At 38.9% G+C, this 15,077-nt stretch overlaps 1 protein-coding gene across 1 annotated transcript in view; it reads right to left on the bottom strand.

The window, feature by feature from the left end:
* The window catches only part of LOC124514284 (calcium-binding mitochondrial carrier protein SCaMC-1-like), a 51,891-nt gene extending 37,140 nt beyond the window's left edge, over positions 1-14,751 (bottom strand). The window contains exon 1 of the mRNA XM_047082307.1: positions 14,569-14,751. Coding sequence (XP_046938263.1) covers positions 14,569-14,751 — 183 coding nt within the window. The remainder of the gene's footprint in view (positions 1-14,568) is intronic.
* Between the last annotated feature and the right edge of the window lie 326 nt (positions 14,752-15,077).

Raw genomic sequence — 15,077 nt, 5'->3', positions numbered from 1 at the left:
TAAATGAAATAAAGCAATTTTTTCTTTTTTTGAGAGAGAGCACAGGCACACAGGGGAGGGGCAGAGGGAGAGAGAATCTTAAGCAGGCCCCATGACCGAAGATCACGACCTGAGCCGAAACCAAGAGTTGGACGTTTAACCAACTGAGCCACTCAGGCACCCCAAGATAAAACAAATTCTTAAAGATAAGCCTGAACATCATGTCCAAACCAAGGGTTGTAATGGCCTTTCTTATACTTTTAGAACACACAAAAACAAAAGGAAATTCTGATGGAGGAGTTCCTCATGGAGTCAGAGTGTTCCCTGAAAAGAAAATACACACATACACAAAAACAAATCATCCAATTTAAAAATGGGCAGAAGACATGAACATACATTTCTCTAAAAAAGACATAACAGATGGCCAATAGACACATGAAAAGATGCTCAATATCACTGATCATCAGGGAAATGCAAATCAGAACTACAAGGAGATATCACCTCACACCTGTCAGAATGGCTAAAATCAACAACACAAGAAACAACAAGTGTTGGCGAGGATGTGGTGAAAAAGAAACCCTCTTGCACTGTTGGTAGGAATGCAAATTGGTGCAGCCACTGTGTACCATGGCCAGAACAAGAAGGAATGATTAGCCTCATAGAGGCTCCTCAAAAAAATTATATAGAGGTTCCTCAAAAAAAATTAAAAACAGAACTATCTTATGATCCAGGAATCAGACTACCAGGTATTTACCCAAAGAATACACAAACACTAATTCAAAGGGACACATGTACCCCTGTGTTTATTGCAGCATTATTTACAATAGCCAAACTATGGAAGCAGCTCAAGTATCTATCAATAGAAAAATGGATAAGGAAGATGTAGTACTTTTTGCAATGGAATATTATTCATCCATAAAAAAGAATGAAATCTTGCCATCTGCAATGACGTGGATAGAGCTAGAGACTATTATGCTAAGCAAAATAAGTCAGTCAGAGAAAGACAAATACCAGATGATTTCACTCATATGTAGAATTTAAGAAACAAAACAAAACAAAAAAAGAGATGAACCAAAAAACAGACTCTTAAATACAGAGAACAAACTAATGGTTGCCAGGGAAGGAGATGGATGAAATAGGTGATGGGGATTAAGGAGTGCTCGTGTAGGGATAAGCACCAGGTGTTACAAGGAAGTGTTGAAACACTATATTGTACACCTGAAACTAATATTACACTGTATGTTAACTAACTGAAATTTAAATAAAAGCTTAAAAAGGCAAAACAAAACAAAACAATAGAAACCAGCAAACCAAGAATTAGAGAATGAAGAAGATGAGATCCTTCTATAGTCACAATCACTTGTGTGATTTGAAATGTGACATTGGATGATCAATTAAAATTATTTTTAAAAAGCTTCTTAAAAAAGGGAAAAAACCTTCTATGAGTGAGTAGAGATTAGTCCCTTCTTCTTCAGGATCACCACTGTGTTGGATAAAGCTACTTAAAAGTGAATTTTGTCACCTTGTGAAGACAAGTTCTTCAGTACCCTAAGTGTCTTTCAAAGTATGATTTATTACCTCCAATAATGCTTAAATATAAGATGAAATTATCCAATAAGTTTTCAAATAAATTTATCAAGAAAATATAAATCATAGCTCAATGAAAGACAAGGAAATTCATAATATCCTGTTCCGTATCCATTCAGAGTATGAATCAGTCAATCATGCTCAGGATGAAATGAACAACTTACGTTCCCACATGCTATTTAAAATAACTTTAGTTTGTGGGGGAAAAAAGAATGAAATCTTGCCATTTGCAACAACATGGATAGAACCAGACATTATAATGCTAAGCAAAATAAGTCAGTCAGAGAAAGACAAATACCATATGATCTCACTCATATGTGGAATTTAAGAAACAAAACAAATGAGCAAAGAAAAAAGAGAGAGACAAACCAAGAATAGATTTTTAACTATAGAGAATAAACTGATGGTTACCAGAGGGGAGAAGGGTGGGGGGATGAGGATTAAAGAGTCACTTATGATGAAGATGAAATAAAACAATAAAAGAAAAGGAAGAAAAAGGAAGAAAACATAGCTAACACTTTAATGCACAATGCAGAAGACAAGTTATCCAGTGAGTTTGTGTTCAATAACCCAAACATCAAAGGAATGTATGGCTGTGAAGAAAGTTTTAATCTTTGACTCCCTGGACTACTCTGGCTCTAAGCTCCAGAAAAGCTTGTGGAAGCCCTAGGCTTACTGAAGAAATCATGTAACTATCACATGCTTAAAGTTTATAATTTATGGCTGCATTTGAGGAAAATAAAATGATTCACTTTGAAAATGAAGCCAGTGTTAGATTCCAAAAGAAGTGATATGTGTTTTCTTTTTAGGGCACAAAAATGAGAAACTACTATTCTTTGGGACATTTTTCTGTTCTGTAAAGAAAAAATATCCTACCCTGCACTTAACTCTCTTGCATCCTTTCTGTTAAAAACAGTTTCTTTCAAGTTCCCTTCCTGGGAAGATTTCAGGAAACGTATTCTTCCCAATTTTAGTTTATGTGCTGCCGAAGCAAGCACCAGGAAGCATATTTTTAATCGATGTGCACTCGTTTGATCTTGGTGAATGGCTTGAATGCACGTCTCCTGACCAAGTTGATGGCTCTTAAAATTCAGAAGCAGGAAGTCCTAACTGCTGGTGTGATGTGGTGGTGTGTCATTTTTCTAACCAAACTTGGCACAGCCTCTATATTTTTATTAAAAATTTCGTTGTCAGATGCTTCATTTATTTGCTTACCCTTTAGCAGTACCAGCCATTAGATGAAAGTATCTGACACAGATTCCTTGAACTGTAATGTGAAATAGTTCTGAATGATGGGATCAAAAGGCAAAAAATACTTCACCCACCATTTTTAATCTATTTATTTTGCCACTCTAAATGTCTGCTCAAAGACAGGGATCTCGAACTGACCTGGATCCTTTTAGTTGAAAGGTCTCTTAAAAGCCACCTAGTCTGCTCCCCTCAATCCTACACCTGAGGAAACAAAACCTCAGGAAAGCTGAAGGGCTTTTTTGTCCACCCTCACACTATAGGGATGCAGAGATAGAGCCAGGACTCTGTTCATGCTAGCTCTGCACTCTGAGGCAGCCAGTGAAGGTAACTGGTTTCTTTGTCTGGTCAACATTTTGATAAGATTTCTTTCTGACCTGATACACATCATATTTAGTTTCATTTTATTTTGAGTAAGAAGGATCTTATAACCCCCTTTTATGTGAATTACCATCTAGTTTCTTTAGAACTATGAAAGAGTGGTTTATATTAGCAGGGAAGACATTGCGGCAACGCAGAATTATTTTTTTGGTTTGTGGTAGTAATCACGAAGCAGACCATGGGGGTCTTTTCTTAGAATTCCTAATTTACACACACTTTTTGGAGCCAAAGTCAAATTGCTAAAATTGTGAAATCTGATATTTTAACCTAGTATTTTTATTACCAACTTTTCTTTAGCAGTATTCTTTTTGTCACTTAGTTACTGATTTTCCTGCGTTTAAGTGTTCTATGAGTGATATACACCTTTTTATGAAAGCTGAGTCTCATGAATTGAAGTAGCTGAGGTCCTTGATGTCTGTCATCCTTACCAAAGTACCTGACACAAAATTCACCAGAACCTAGAGCCACAGCTTTATGTAAATGTTCATGAGAGCCTGCCTAGGATGTGTTTGGAAACGGCAAGAATGGCAACAATGCTGGAGCAATTATAGCTCACTGTAATACAATGAGCAAAGGAGAGAGGGAGTGAGAAATGGAAGAAAACAAGAGACAAGGCCAGAGAGGTGTATGTAGTCAGGGAATATCATAAAATTATCTTGTTTGTCTTTTTACTGCCTGCCTCTGCTACTAAAACATAAGCTCCAAGAAATAAGGACTTTGTCTAGTTCATCACTACACCCCAAGCACATAGAAGAGCTTCTGACATACAATGGGTAATCAATTAACACTTGTTGAATAAAGCTTAAAAATGACATAATATAAAGAAAACATATTCTGTGGATTTTATTTAATCATTCTATGGCCTACTTAAGAATATAAGTTCACCTAGAAGTTTTATAGTTTCAACTTAAGTTGGTCCCAAGTTTTAACTATTTACAAGACATGCTACAATGAATAATCTTGTAAAATTATAATTTTTGAATCACAATTGTTTGTAACATAGATTCCTAGAGAGAGAATTGCTGAATTAAAGGACATGTAGATTTTCTAAATTTTATACACCACCAAATTATCTTCCAAAAAGGGAATGTCAAAAAACTAAGATTGTCAAAAAAGGGGGGGTAGGGGAAGTAATGTCAAAAACTGATAGCTTTTCTTCTAAGATCAAGAACAAGACAAGGATGTCCACTCAAGCCACTTTTATTCAATATATTACTGGAAAGTCCGATCCATGGCAATCAGACAAGAAAAAGAAATAAAAGGCATACGTATTGGTAAGTTAGAAATTAAACTGTCAGATGACATGATACTATACATAGAAAATTCTAAAAGCTCCACCAAAAAACTACTACAAGTAATAAATGAATTCAGTAAAGTTGCACGATATAAAATTAACACCCAGAAATTGGTTGTTTTTCTATACACCAATAACAAAGTAACAGAAAGAGAAATTAAGAAAACAATTCCATTTACAACTGCACCAAAAAGAATAAAATACCTAGGAGTAAACTTACCTAAGGAGGTGAAAGACCTATACTCTGAACACTATAAAATAACGACAAAAGAAATTGAAGGCAACACAAATGAAAAGATATCCCATGGAATATTAATATTCTTGGAAAAATTAATATTGTTAAAACGTCCATACTACCCAAAGTAATCTACAGACTCATTGCAATCCCTACCAAAATAACAACAGTATTTTTCACAGAACTAGAACAAATAATTCTAAAATTTCTGTGGAACTACAAAGGACCCTGAATAGTCAAAGCAATCCCGAGAAAAAATAAAGCTGGTGGTGTCACAATACCAGATTTTAAGATATAGTACAAAGCTGTAGTCATTAAAACACTATGGTACTGGCATAAAAAACAGACACATAGATCAATGGAACAAAACAGAGAGTCCAGAAATAAACACACACTTATGTGGTCAATTAATCTATGAAAAAGGGGGCAAGAATGTACAGTGGAGAAAAGACACTATCTTCAATAAATACCCCCTGGGAAAACCGGACAGCTACATGCAAAAGAATGAAAGTGGACCACTTTTTTACACTATACACAAAAACAAACTCAAAATGGGTTAAAGATCCAAATGTGAGACCTAAAACTATAAAACTCCTAGAACATAGGCAGCAATTTCTATGACATTACGATAGCCATATTTTTCTAGATTTATCTCCAGAGGCAAGGGAAACAAACCAAAAATAAACTATTGGGACTACACCAAAATAAAAAGCTTTTTGCACAGTGAAGGAAACCATCAACAAAACAAAAAGGCAACCTACTGAATGGGAGAAGATATTTGCAAATGATACAAAAAGGTGTTAACATCCAAAATATATATAGAAATAATACAACTCAGTACCAGCAAACAAAAAGTATAATTAAAAAATGGGCAGAGGACCCAAATAGACATTTTTCCAAAGAAGACACAGAGATGGCCAACAGACACATGAAAAGGTGCTCAACATCATTAATCCTCAGGGAAATGCAAATCAAAACCACAATGAGATACCACCTTACACCTGCCAAAATGGATAGAAGCAAAAAAGACAGAAATAACAAGTGTTGGGATGGATGTAGAGAAAAAGGAACTTTTGTGCACTGTTGATGGAAATGTAAATTGGTGCAGATGCTATGGAAAACAGTATGGAATTTCCTCAAAAATTACAAATAGAACATACCATATGATCCAATAACTGAACTACTGGGTATTTGCCTCCCCTCAAATGAAAACACTCATTTGAAAAGATATACACCTCCCTATGTCTACTGCAGCACTATTTACAATAGCCATGATACAGAAACAATCCAAGTGTGCACTGACAGATGAATGGGTAAAGATGTGGTAGATATAGACAATCAACATTACTGTCATAAAAAAGGATGAGATCATGCCATCTGTGACAACATGGATGACCCTAGAGGGTATTATGCTAAGTGAAATAAGTCAGACAGGGAATGAATAATACCATTCGATTTCCACTTATAAGTGGAATCTAAGAAACCAAACAAACAAACAAAAAGCAGAATCAGACCTACAAATACAGAGAACTGATGGTTGCCAGAGGGGACAGAGGTAGGAAGATGGGCAAAATGGGTGGAGAGTGAAAGATAAAGGCTTCTAGTGATGAAACAAATAAGTCACAGGAATAAAAGGTACAGCATAGGGAATACAGTCAATGGTACTGTAATAATAGCATTGTATGGTAATAGATGGTAGCTACACTTGTGGTGAGCATAGCATAACATATACAGAAGTTGAATCATATGTTGTACACCTGAAACTAATGTAACATTGTATGTCAACTATACTAAAATAAATAATTTTTTAAAAGGGAATGTCAGGGACACCTGGGTGGCTGAGTCGTTAAAGTGTCCGACTCTTGATTTCTGCTCAGGTCATAATCTCACAGTTTGTGAGATGGAGCCCTGTGTCGGGATCTACACTGTCATCAGCACAGAGTCTGCTTAGGATTCTCTCTCCCTCTCTCTCTGCCCTTCCCCTGGTCATCTGTGCTCTCTCTCTCAAAATAAATAAATATTTTTTAAGGGGAATGTCAATTTATATTCTCATCAAAAATATTACAGTGTGCCTACTTCCCCACATTATGACAAATACTAAATACTATCAAACTTTTCAAATGTTTGCCAATCTCACTGATAAGGAAGGAAGGGAAAAAGAAAAGAAGGGAGAGAGAAAGGGCACCTGGGTGGCTCAGTCAGTTGAACAGTCAACACTGATTTCAGCTCAGGTAATATCCCAGAGTCGTGGGATCAGGCCCCATGTTGGGATTCTCTCTTGAGACTCTCTTTCTCTCCCTCTGCCCCTCCTCCCTGCTCATACTCTCTCTCTAAAATTAAAAAATAGGGGCGCCTGGGTGGCGCAGTCGGTTAAGCGTCCGACTTCAGCCAGGTCACGATCTTGCAGTCTGTGAGTTCGAGCCCCGCGTCTGGCTCTGGGCTGATGGCTCGGAGCCTGGAGCCTGTTTCCGATTCTGTGTCTCCCTCTCTCTCTGCCCCTCCCCCGTTCATGCTCTGTCTCTCTCTGTCCCAAAAATAAATAAACGTTGAAAAAAAAAAATAAATAAAAAAAAAATAAAATTAAAAAATAAATCTTTAAAAAAAAAGAAGGGAAAAAGGAAGGAAAGAAATATTAAATTATATTTTTGTTTCAATTTGCATTATTAATGAAATTAAACACCAAGTTTGTTGGCTTAAATATTATTTCCCATATCTGAACCTAACAATCTGTGCTGGTAGAAACTGGATACAAATCACTAAGGGACACAAGAAGATTAAAAATTACTACTGACATTACATTAACTATTTAGAATCAAACTCAGACAAAAGAAACCAAAAAACAGAAGACTGATTACATATAAAAGAAAAGGGAAAAAAAGTACAGGTCAAAAAACATTGCAAGTAAAAATTAACCTCTGCTATTGAGACCAGATGGCATGATAAAATGATTTATCATTTTAAATTATTAACATGCTGGTTGTCTCACTGAATTGGAAATAATTTTTTTTTACTTACCTATTGTTGCTGACCATGTAGGGAAACAAGCACTCTCATTTATGGCAGTAAATGAGACAATCTACTTAGATAATAGTACAATCTAACTACATAATAATTTTGCAGTATGTATTAAGATCCTTATTCAGGGGCGCCTGGGTGGCTCAGTCGGTTGAGCGTCCGACTTCAGCTCAGGTCACGATCTCACGGTTCGTGAGTTCGAGCCCCACGTCAGGCTCTGGGCTGATGGCTCAGAGCCTGGAGCCTGCTTCCGATTCTGTGTCTCCCTCTCTCTCTGCCCCTCCCCCATTCATGCTCTGTCTCTCTCTGTCTCAAAAATAAATAAACATTAAAAAAAATTAAAAAAAAAAGATCCTTATTCATACCTTTTGACCCTGAAATTACTCACCTAGAATTTTATTCTAAGGAAGATGAAAATATAAGGGGAAAAAAATTGCACACATCATTTACATTGCAGGAAAGTTTGCTAAAATGATGCTTTGTTCTCATAAGAGGATAGCTAAGTCTTTATACCTTTAAGAAGTGATGGGGGGTAGTTATAATTTATGTCTTTCTTTGATTCCTTATCTATATAATACTGACATTAATTTTAAAGAGGTGAAATACTCTCTTATCATCATATGGCATAACATCTATGCACTGCTAAGTGAAACAAAACACATTTCAACTAGATTTTTCCTCTACTTTATTTAATATTGGAAAACCTACTAGAAATCCAAAACATCTAGAAATGTGAATATAAATTGGCAAAATTACCATTATTTATCATTATAAAGTTCTCTAATTTTTAAATTTCATAATAAAACCTAGGATATCACAGCCAAATTTTAAAGTTCCTCCCTAAATTTTTCCATACTTTATAAATGTATGCTTGATATATTTATAATACTGAAAGAAAACAATACTATATAAGATTGAAAAATCTCTTCCATCTATTCACTTTCCTGAAATTTTTAGTCCTTCTCTACCAATTTCACTATTCCTCTTCCATTCCCTTTGCAGGACAAGTCTTCCAAAGCAATTTACAATTTCTTATTGGAACGTTTGTTTAATGAAGCTCCAAGATGTATATATCTTGCTCCTTTGGAAAGCAAGCCAACTTGTAGTATTCCTAATATGTTATATTGTGTGTACAGCACGGAATTCAAACAGGCATTGAGGTTATTGGTAGACATATCAGAAAATAACTTCTCCTTCAGAACCTTTTAAACACTTTTATACCAGAATCATTACATAGCATTTTCTACCAACTGGCTTCAAAGACTAATTTTTCCTCTTTTGCCAATAAAGACATTTTTTCCTACTACAGTTAAATTTATAGAAATTATTCCAATTATTGCATAAGTTTTTTGCCATACTTCATTTGCATTCCATCATTAATCACACCTGCTCACTCAATACATTTTAATTGTACATTAAAATCAATTTAAAGTCATATGCCAATTTCAAGAAAAAATGTAGGAACCATATGCTTTCCTATGCATGACATTTGCTAGTAAGTCACAAAACAACTGGAGGCTAAAATGAAGAAAGTTTTTGAAGTAGTACAAGGAAAGCTCACAGTGAAGGACAACAGTTTTATTTTTATAAAGCATATAAAAATGCAGAAATATGTTGTTTTTAAAAATAAGAGTTTGCTCATTTTCCCAAGGGTCAATGAGGTTCATTTCTCCAGGTGATTTGCTTATGTAAATCCTGAGAATTCAAATGAGAATCAGAATTTTGCTTTTTTTTTTTAAACACAGGGCTTGAACTCTCGACCCTGAGATCAAGACCTGAGCTGAGATCAAGAGTTGGACATTCAACCCAGTGAGCCACACAGATGTCCCTAGAATCAGAATTTTGAAACTTAGAACTCTCTTGTTTTTTATACATGAGAAAACACAAGTTTAAAATGAAATGGAAAATGTAAACTACCTAAGGCAGTACTTAACACATGGTAAATAATCAATAAACAGTTCTGTCACTCTTCTGCTTACCTTGTCAATGGTCACATGACTAGCCAGTGGCTTATCTGTATGGTTTGTAACATTACTGGACAAGAGGTAGCCTAATTCAATATTTTATATCAAGTATGCCATTTCACAAAGTTGTGGGTAAACTTTTCAATTCACCTATTTTTAATTAAAGTCAGCGTGTATGTATATGCCCTGTGGGCTCAGTCGGGACCACTGCCTGGGAGAGAGCCGCTCATATCATTGGGCCTTCTCAGACACTCCCAGCCATACTCTCATTCTAGTGTTTCAGAATCTCCCACATTCCTAGTTAAATCTGTAGAAATGGAAATCTTTTTTGCTCATTTTCACCACCCTCCAACCCTATGGATATAAATTAGTGCAAAAACAGCTAACATCTGCTAAATGACAATTATGTGTCCTCGCTGTGCTAAAATAAAGCCTTACCCAGTTTAATCCTAACAGCTACCCTATAAGGTGAGTTCTAGTCCTATTAGGAAAATTTACCCAAGTGGGGCCCAGAGAGTGAGATGCTGAAGTGTTGTGAGGTGAAGGTCACTGGACATATATAGCCAAGGAAGTAGGAAGCCTGGATGTTGTATGGATCATATGCAGAAGTGGATGAGGATGTCACTCAGGATGATATAAAGATCTGCAGTAGAGATGGAGACCACGAGCAGGTGGTAAGTCTTCAGTGACCAAGAGGTTTATACAGAAGTTCAGTGAGTAGCAAAGAATAAAATGGTTAGGTCAGAGGGTAGATGGCATGGACCTCAATGAAGCAGGTAATTAGAAAGGAGAAAGAGGAGGGACTTCAGCCCTGAGAGGGCTGCAAGGAGGCTCCTCAGAGGAGAGCTGCTTCAGTAAGAAGCAAGGCTCTACGAAGAGGTTTAAGTGCTGAGAAAGGTTGTTAACCACAGAATAAAAGTTCCAGAGGTGACAGAGGGTTCAGGGAGAAGGAAAGCTTTCTTCCTGCTACTTTACTATTCTTCCTTAAAGAATAAGAGCACTGGGGCGCCTGGGTGGCGCAGTCGGTTAGGCGTCCGACTTCAGCCAGGTCACGATCTCGCGGTCCGTGAGTTCGAGCCCCGCGTCAGGCTCTGGGCTGATGGCTTGGAGCCTGTTTCCCATTCTGTGTCTCCCTCTCTCTCTGCCCCTCCCCCGTTCATGCTCTGTCTCTCTCTGTCCCAAAAAAAAATAATAATAAAAACGTTGAAAAAAAAAAAAAAAAAGAATAAGAGCACTGATATAGATCAAAAACAATTAGGCCCAGTGCTAAAACAGGGGAGTTTTGCTGGGAGGAGTAAAAGGATTATAACTCCGACAAATGCACATTTCTTTCATTTCTTTCTGCTTGGTAAACTCCAAACCGGTTTTCTAGGCCCTGTCCCCCACCCTTTCCCTTAGAAGGTCCTGTAGGAAACAGGGTGGAGTCCAGAGGAAAAGAGACACGACTGTGGCAGCTTAAATCTGCCTATAATCTAGGTAAGTATTTCTTATCCTGAAATCCATAAACTCCTACAGGTCTGAGTATCTTTTGTGAGAATTTCCTAATTTTGTGTTTTCCTTTTAAAGATAATCTGAAGACAAATAGCATAAGCAACCAGACAGCCACCTTATAACTAAGGCCTAATATTTATTTCATTGCCCCTGTGTAATCCAGTAATCAAGCATCAAAATGATACCACTTTGTTGAAGGCTAATGAAAAACAAAAAACAAAAAACAGAGGTTCACCTCATAGGCAATAATGTATTTTTTGTTAAGTAAAATCCAGTGACATCAGAGCCCACATATATATAACAGTTTTCACAGTATTCATACAAAAAAAGAAAGTGGGGGAGAACTGGGCAAACACGTGATAATTTCAGAATGTTTAACTCAAACAAATGTACCTATCAGTAGAATATTCATAAGAAAATGGAAATTTAGTTTTAGCCAAACACTATTAGTTGTCTCATTAAATAAATGTTATTAATTAGAATTTTGGTGGTTTTTATAATCTTTAATTTACATACCTGTTAGGATCTATGGTTGTATAAGAGCTATAAGCATAATGATTTTATACTTTCTTTATATTTATAAATATATCTAAGTAACATGACAAAAATGATTTAACTCAATCCTTAGGAGTACAAGAATTGTTTTTCTTTAAAAGATAATATATAGGCCTATATTTTCAAGTTTTGAGATCCACTAGTCTGGACTGTGTTCAAGGCAACAAGACCAAGACTCACCTGTAGTTCAGCACAACTTCCCTCATCACAGAAGGGAATAAGATGGGGATTTAGGACCAAAGCCCCAGGTCAAGTGTAATCTGTGTTGTATACCTTCTACCTCTATAACATGTATCACTAGCAGAGGAAGGTGGTAAAGCATTGAGCAATTCAGGATCCTAGCCCTCTCACTTTCCTCAGAGACACAACCAACAACAAGGTACATGCATACATGGATTTACTCAAGGTTAGAAATTTCCTCCATTGTGACAAACCCCACAGTTAAATTCAGTCTTCATCTTACAAGATCTCTCAGCAGATATCTCAGTTCTATATAATAAATACCTCCTTGAAATACTTGACTCAAATTGGCTCCCAAGAGACCTTACTCTTCTGATTTCCCTTCTACTTCATTAACTGCTTCCTTTTAGTCTCCTATGTTGGCTCTTTCCTGACCTCAAAATGTTGCAATGATTCACAACTCAGTCCTCAGACCAACTCAGTCCTCAGACCCCTCTACCTAGGGGATTTCACCCAATAAAAAGCTTTACCGATACAATGCTGATGATGTACATCTCTAACCCTTGAGATTTAGATTTATCTAAATTTAGATTTAGATTATCTCCTTGAGATTTAGACTCAAATACAAAACTACTACTTGCTATATCCACCTGGATGTCTCTAAGGAACCTCAAATGTCCAAACCAAGAACTCTCGATAATCACTCACCCCACTTCACTACTCTCCAATTCTGCCTGATCTTAGCAAATGGCACCACCAACCAACCAGTTGTTCAAACCAAAATTCCTGGAATCATTCTTGAATTCTTCCTTTACCTCACACTCCAGATCGAATTAATCAATTTGTCCTGTCAGCACTATTTTCCAAATGTTTCTCTGCAGTAGATGCTGTGGTGCATTGCCCACATTCTCAGGACTGACAGTAGCTGGGAGTACTGGTGACTGACAGTTCTCAGTTGAGCTCCTCCTTCATGCTTCTCTAGGCTGAAAAGACTCACCTTGCCTAAAGTCACTCCCTGGACGCAGCCAATGTTCAATAAGTAGGGGAGGGGGCATAAGAGACAGGGGTAGGTAATAAAGCCCTGGTGCTCTTGCCTCAAGGAAGGACAACTCTTAAAGAACTACCCCAGGGGTGCCTGGGTGGCGCAGTCGGTTAAGCCTCCGACTTCAGCCAGGTCACGATCTCGCGGTCCGTGAGTTCGAGCCCCGCGTCAGGCTCTGGGCTGATGGCTCAGAGCCTGGAGCCTGTTTCCGATTCTGTGTCTCCCTCTCTCTCTGCCCCTCCCCCGTTCATGCTCTGTCTCTCTCTGTCCCAAAAATAAATAAACGTTGAAAAAAAAATTTAAAAAAAAAAAAAAAAAGAACTACCCCAGATGCAAAGCTCCTTTTGAATTGTCTGAAGCTTCTGTTGCAATTCTATCACAGCTCAACTTCCCCCTCTGTCCAATCCTGCTGTCCAATCCTGATATAGTGACAGAAAATAAGTGGTTTTCTTCCAAGTGACAGGTTGGAGATGATACCTTTTGAGAATGAGATACCATTCTCTATGACATAGTGCATACCTTAAATCAGTACTCATGCTAATATACCTATATCCCTACCATTCCTCTCTGATTCCTACCCTACTCTCTCAGGTTTCTTCTCTGATATCCCTTCTCAAGTAAGCAGGAGCCAGAGATACTTGAGGTCCAGTGTCGTGGAGTTCTGGACTAAGTAGAAGGAAGTAAAGCAGAGCAGGAAGACAGAGGTATGAGATAAAGAGATAATAATCAAATCAGAGCAATTGGTTCTGGAGCACAGACCCTTAAGGAATTTCCTGACCCATGGGAATATTCTGGACTTCTAACACACATCTCACCAAAGAGCTGAAACAAGTGGGGAGATAATCTGAGGACTGGTTAGCACTAATAGAGGGGAAACATGATTGTTTTCTCTTGGTATTTTGAAACTTTCACCTAACCAGTATTTAAATAATCAAGACTGGTCCAGAGAAGGAAGACATCCCTAATCTAGGCAAGGCACTAAGTCAGTCAGCTGAAGCGTAAACCCACGGATCTAGGTCTGATTTCCCCCCAAGACATTTGGTGTCGATTTAAGAATGAGAAGAGGGACGCCCGGATGGTTCAGTCGGTTAAGCAACGCAACGCTGGGATTCTCTCTCTCCCTCTCTCTCTGCCCCGGCCTCGCAAAATAAATAAACTTTAAGACAAAGAGAGAGCAGCTCTGGGGACCTATCTGCTCTTGTCTTTTATGCAAGACCCTGAAGCGTGAACCTAGGCTGTGAACATCCTGGGAAAGGAGAAAGTCTCTTCTACGAATTCACAAAGGCTAACACAGCCCCTGAAATTCTGTGCGGGTAACTAAATGTTGAGTCACTAGACACCCACTCAGCATCTCCCAAAAAGTCCAGGAGAAGGCTCTGGTCATTGTGGAAAGTGACTGTTGTAAGGAGGCCGAGAACGTGTTTAGCTGGGCTGGGCTCCGTTATTCTGCGTTGCGGGTGAGAGGGGGCGCTCACGGAAGAGAATCCCACCCTTCCAACATGGTTCTTGGAAAGAAGCTTTGCAAAGAGCAAGTGTGACTTTAATCTCCGCCCAACGTCTCCCACACTCCCGGTGCCACGTTCCCTTGCTCACTCACCTCCTCCGAGTTCTGGCCGGACGATAAGCCCCAGTTTTTCAGCCCCTCCTGGAGCTCGACGATGTTCACCAACCCGTCCCCGTCGCTGTCCAGGTCTGGGAAAAGGATCTCGTACCTTAAGTCATCTTCGTCTTTCTGGTAGGCCACCTCCGGCAGCACGAAGCCCCGAAGCCAGCGCAGCATGGCCCGGGCGGGAAGGCGGGGGCCGTTCGGCCGCCTCTCCTCCCGGCCGGATGAGGGCGACCCGCCCGACCCGCCCCCACCCTCGCTTCCGGCTGCGCCACCTGCCGCCGCCTCGACGACGCCCGCCTGCGTGGGGCCTCGGAGACAACTGCTCGACGGGGCCTCCGGGGCGAGCACGCCCACACCGCTGGGCTCTCGGGCGCCGCTGGGAGCAAGTTCGGAGGACCGCCTCGTGGGAAACCGGGCCCAGGCGCCTCGCGAGGGTCGCTACGCCCCAAAAGTTGCAGGTTGAGGCACCAAAGGTGGCGGCAACCTGCACCCAGGAC

Source organism: Lynx rufus, unplaced genomic scaffold (genome assembly GCF_022079265.1).
Source record: "Lynx rufus isolate CCGP_SWC_20201006 ecotype Redwood Valley unplaced genomic scaffold, mLynRuf1.p SCAF_2, whole genome shotgun sequence".
Taxonomy (NCBI): Eukaryota; Metazoa; Chordata; class Mammalia; order Carnivora; family Felidae; genus Lynx; species Lynx rufus.
This window is presented reverse-complemented; position numbering and strand designations above follow the sequence as displayed.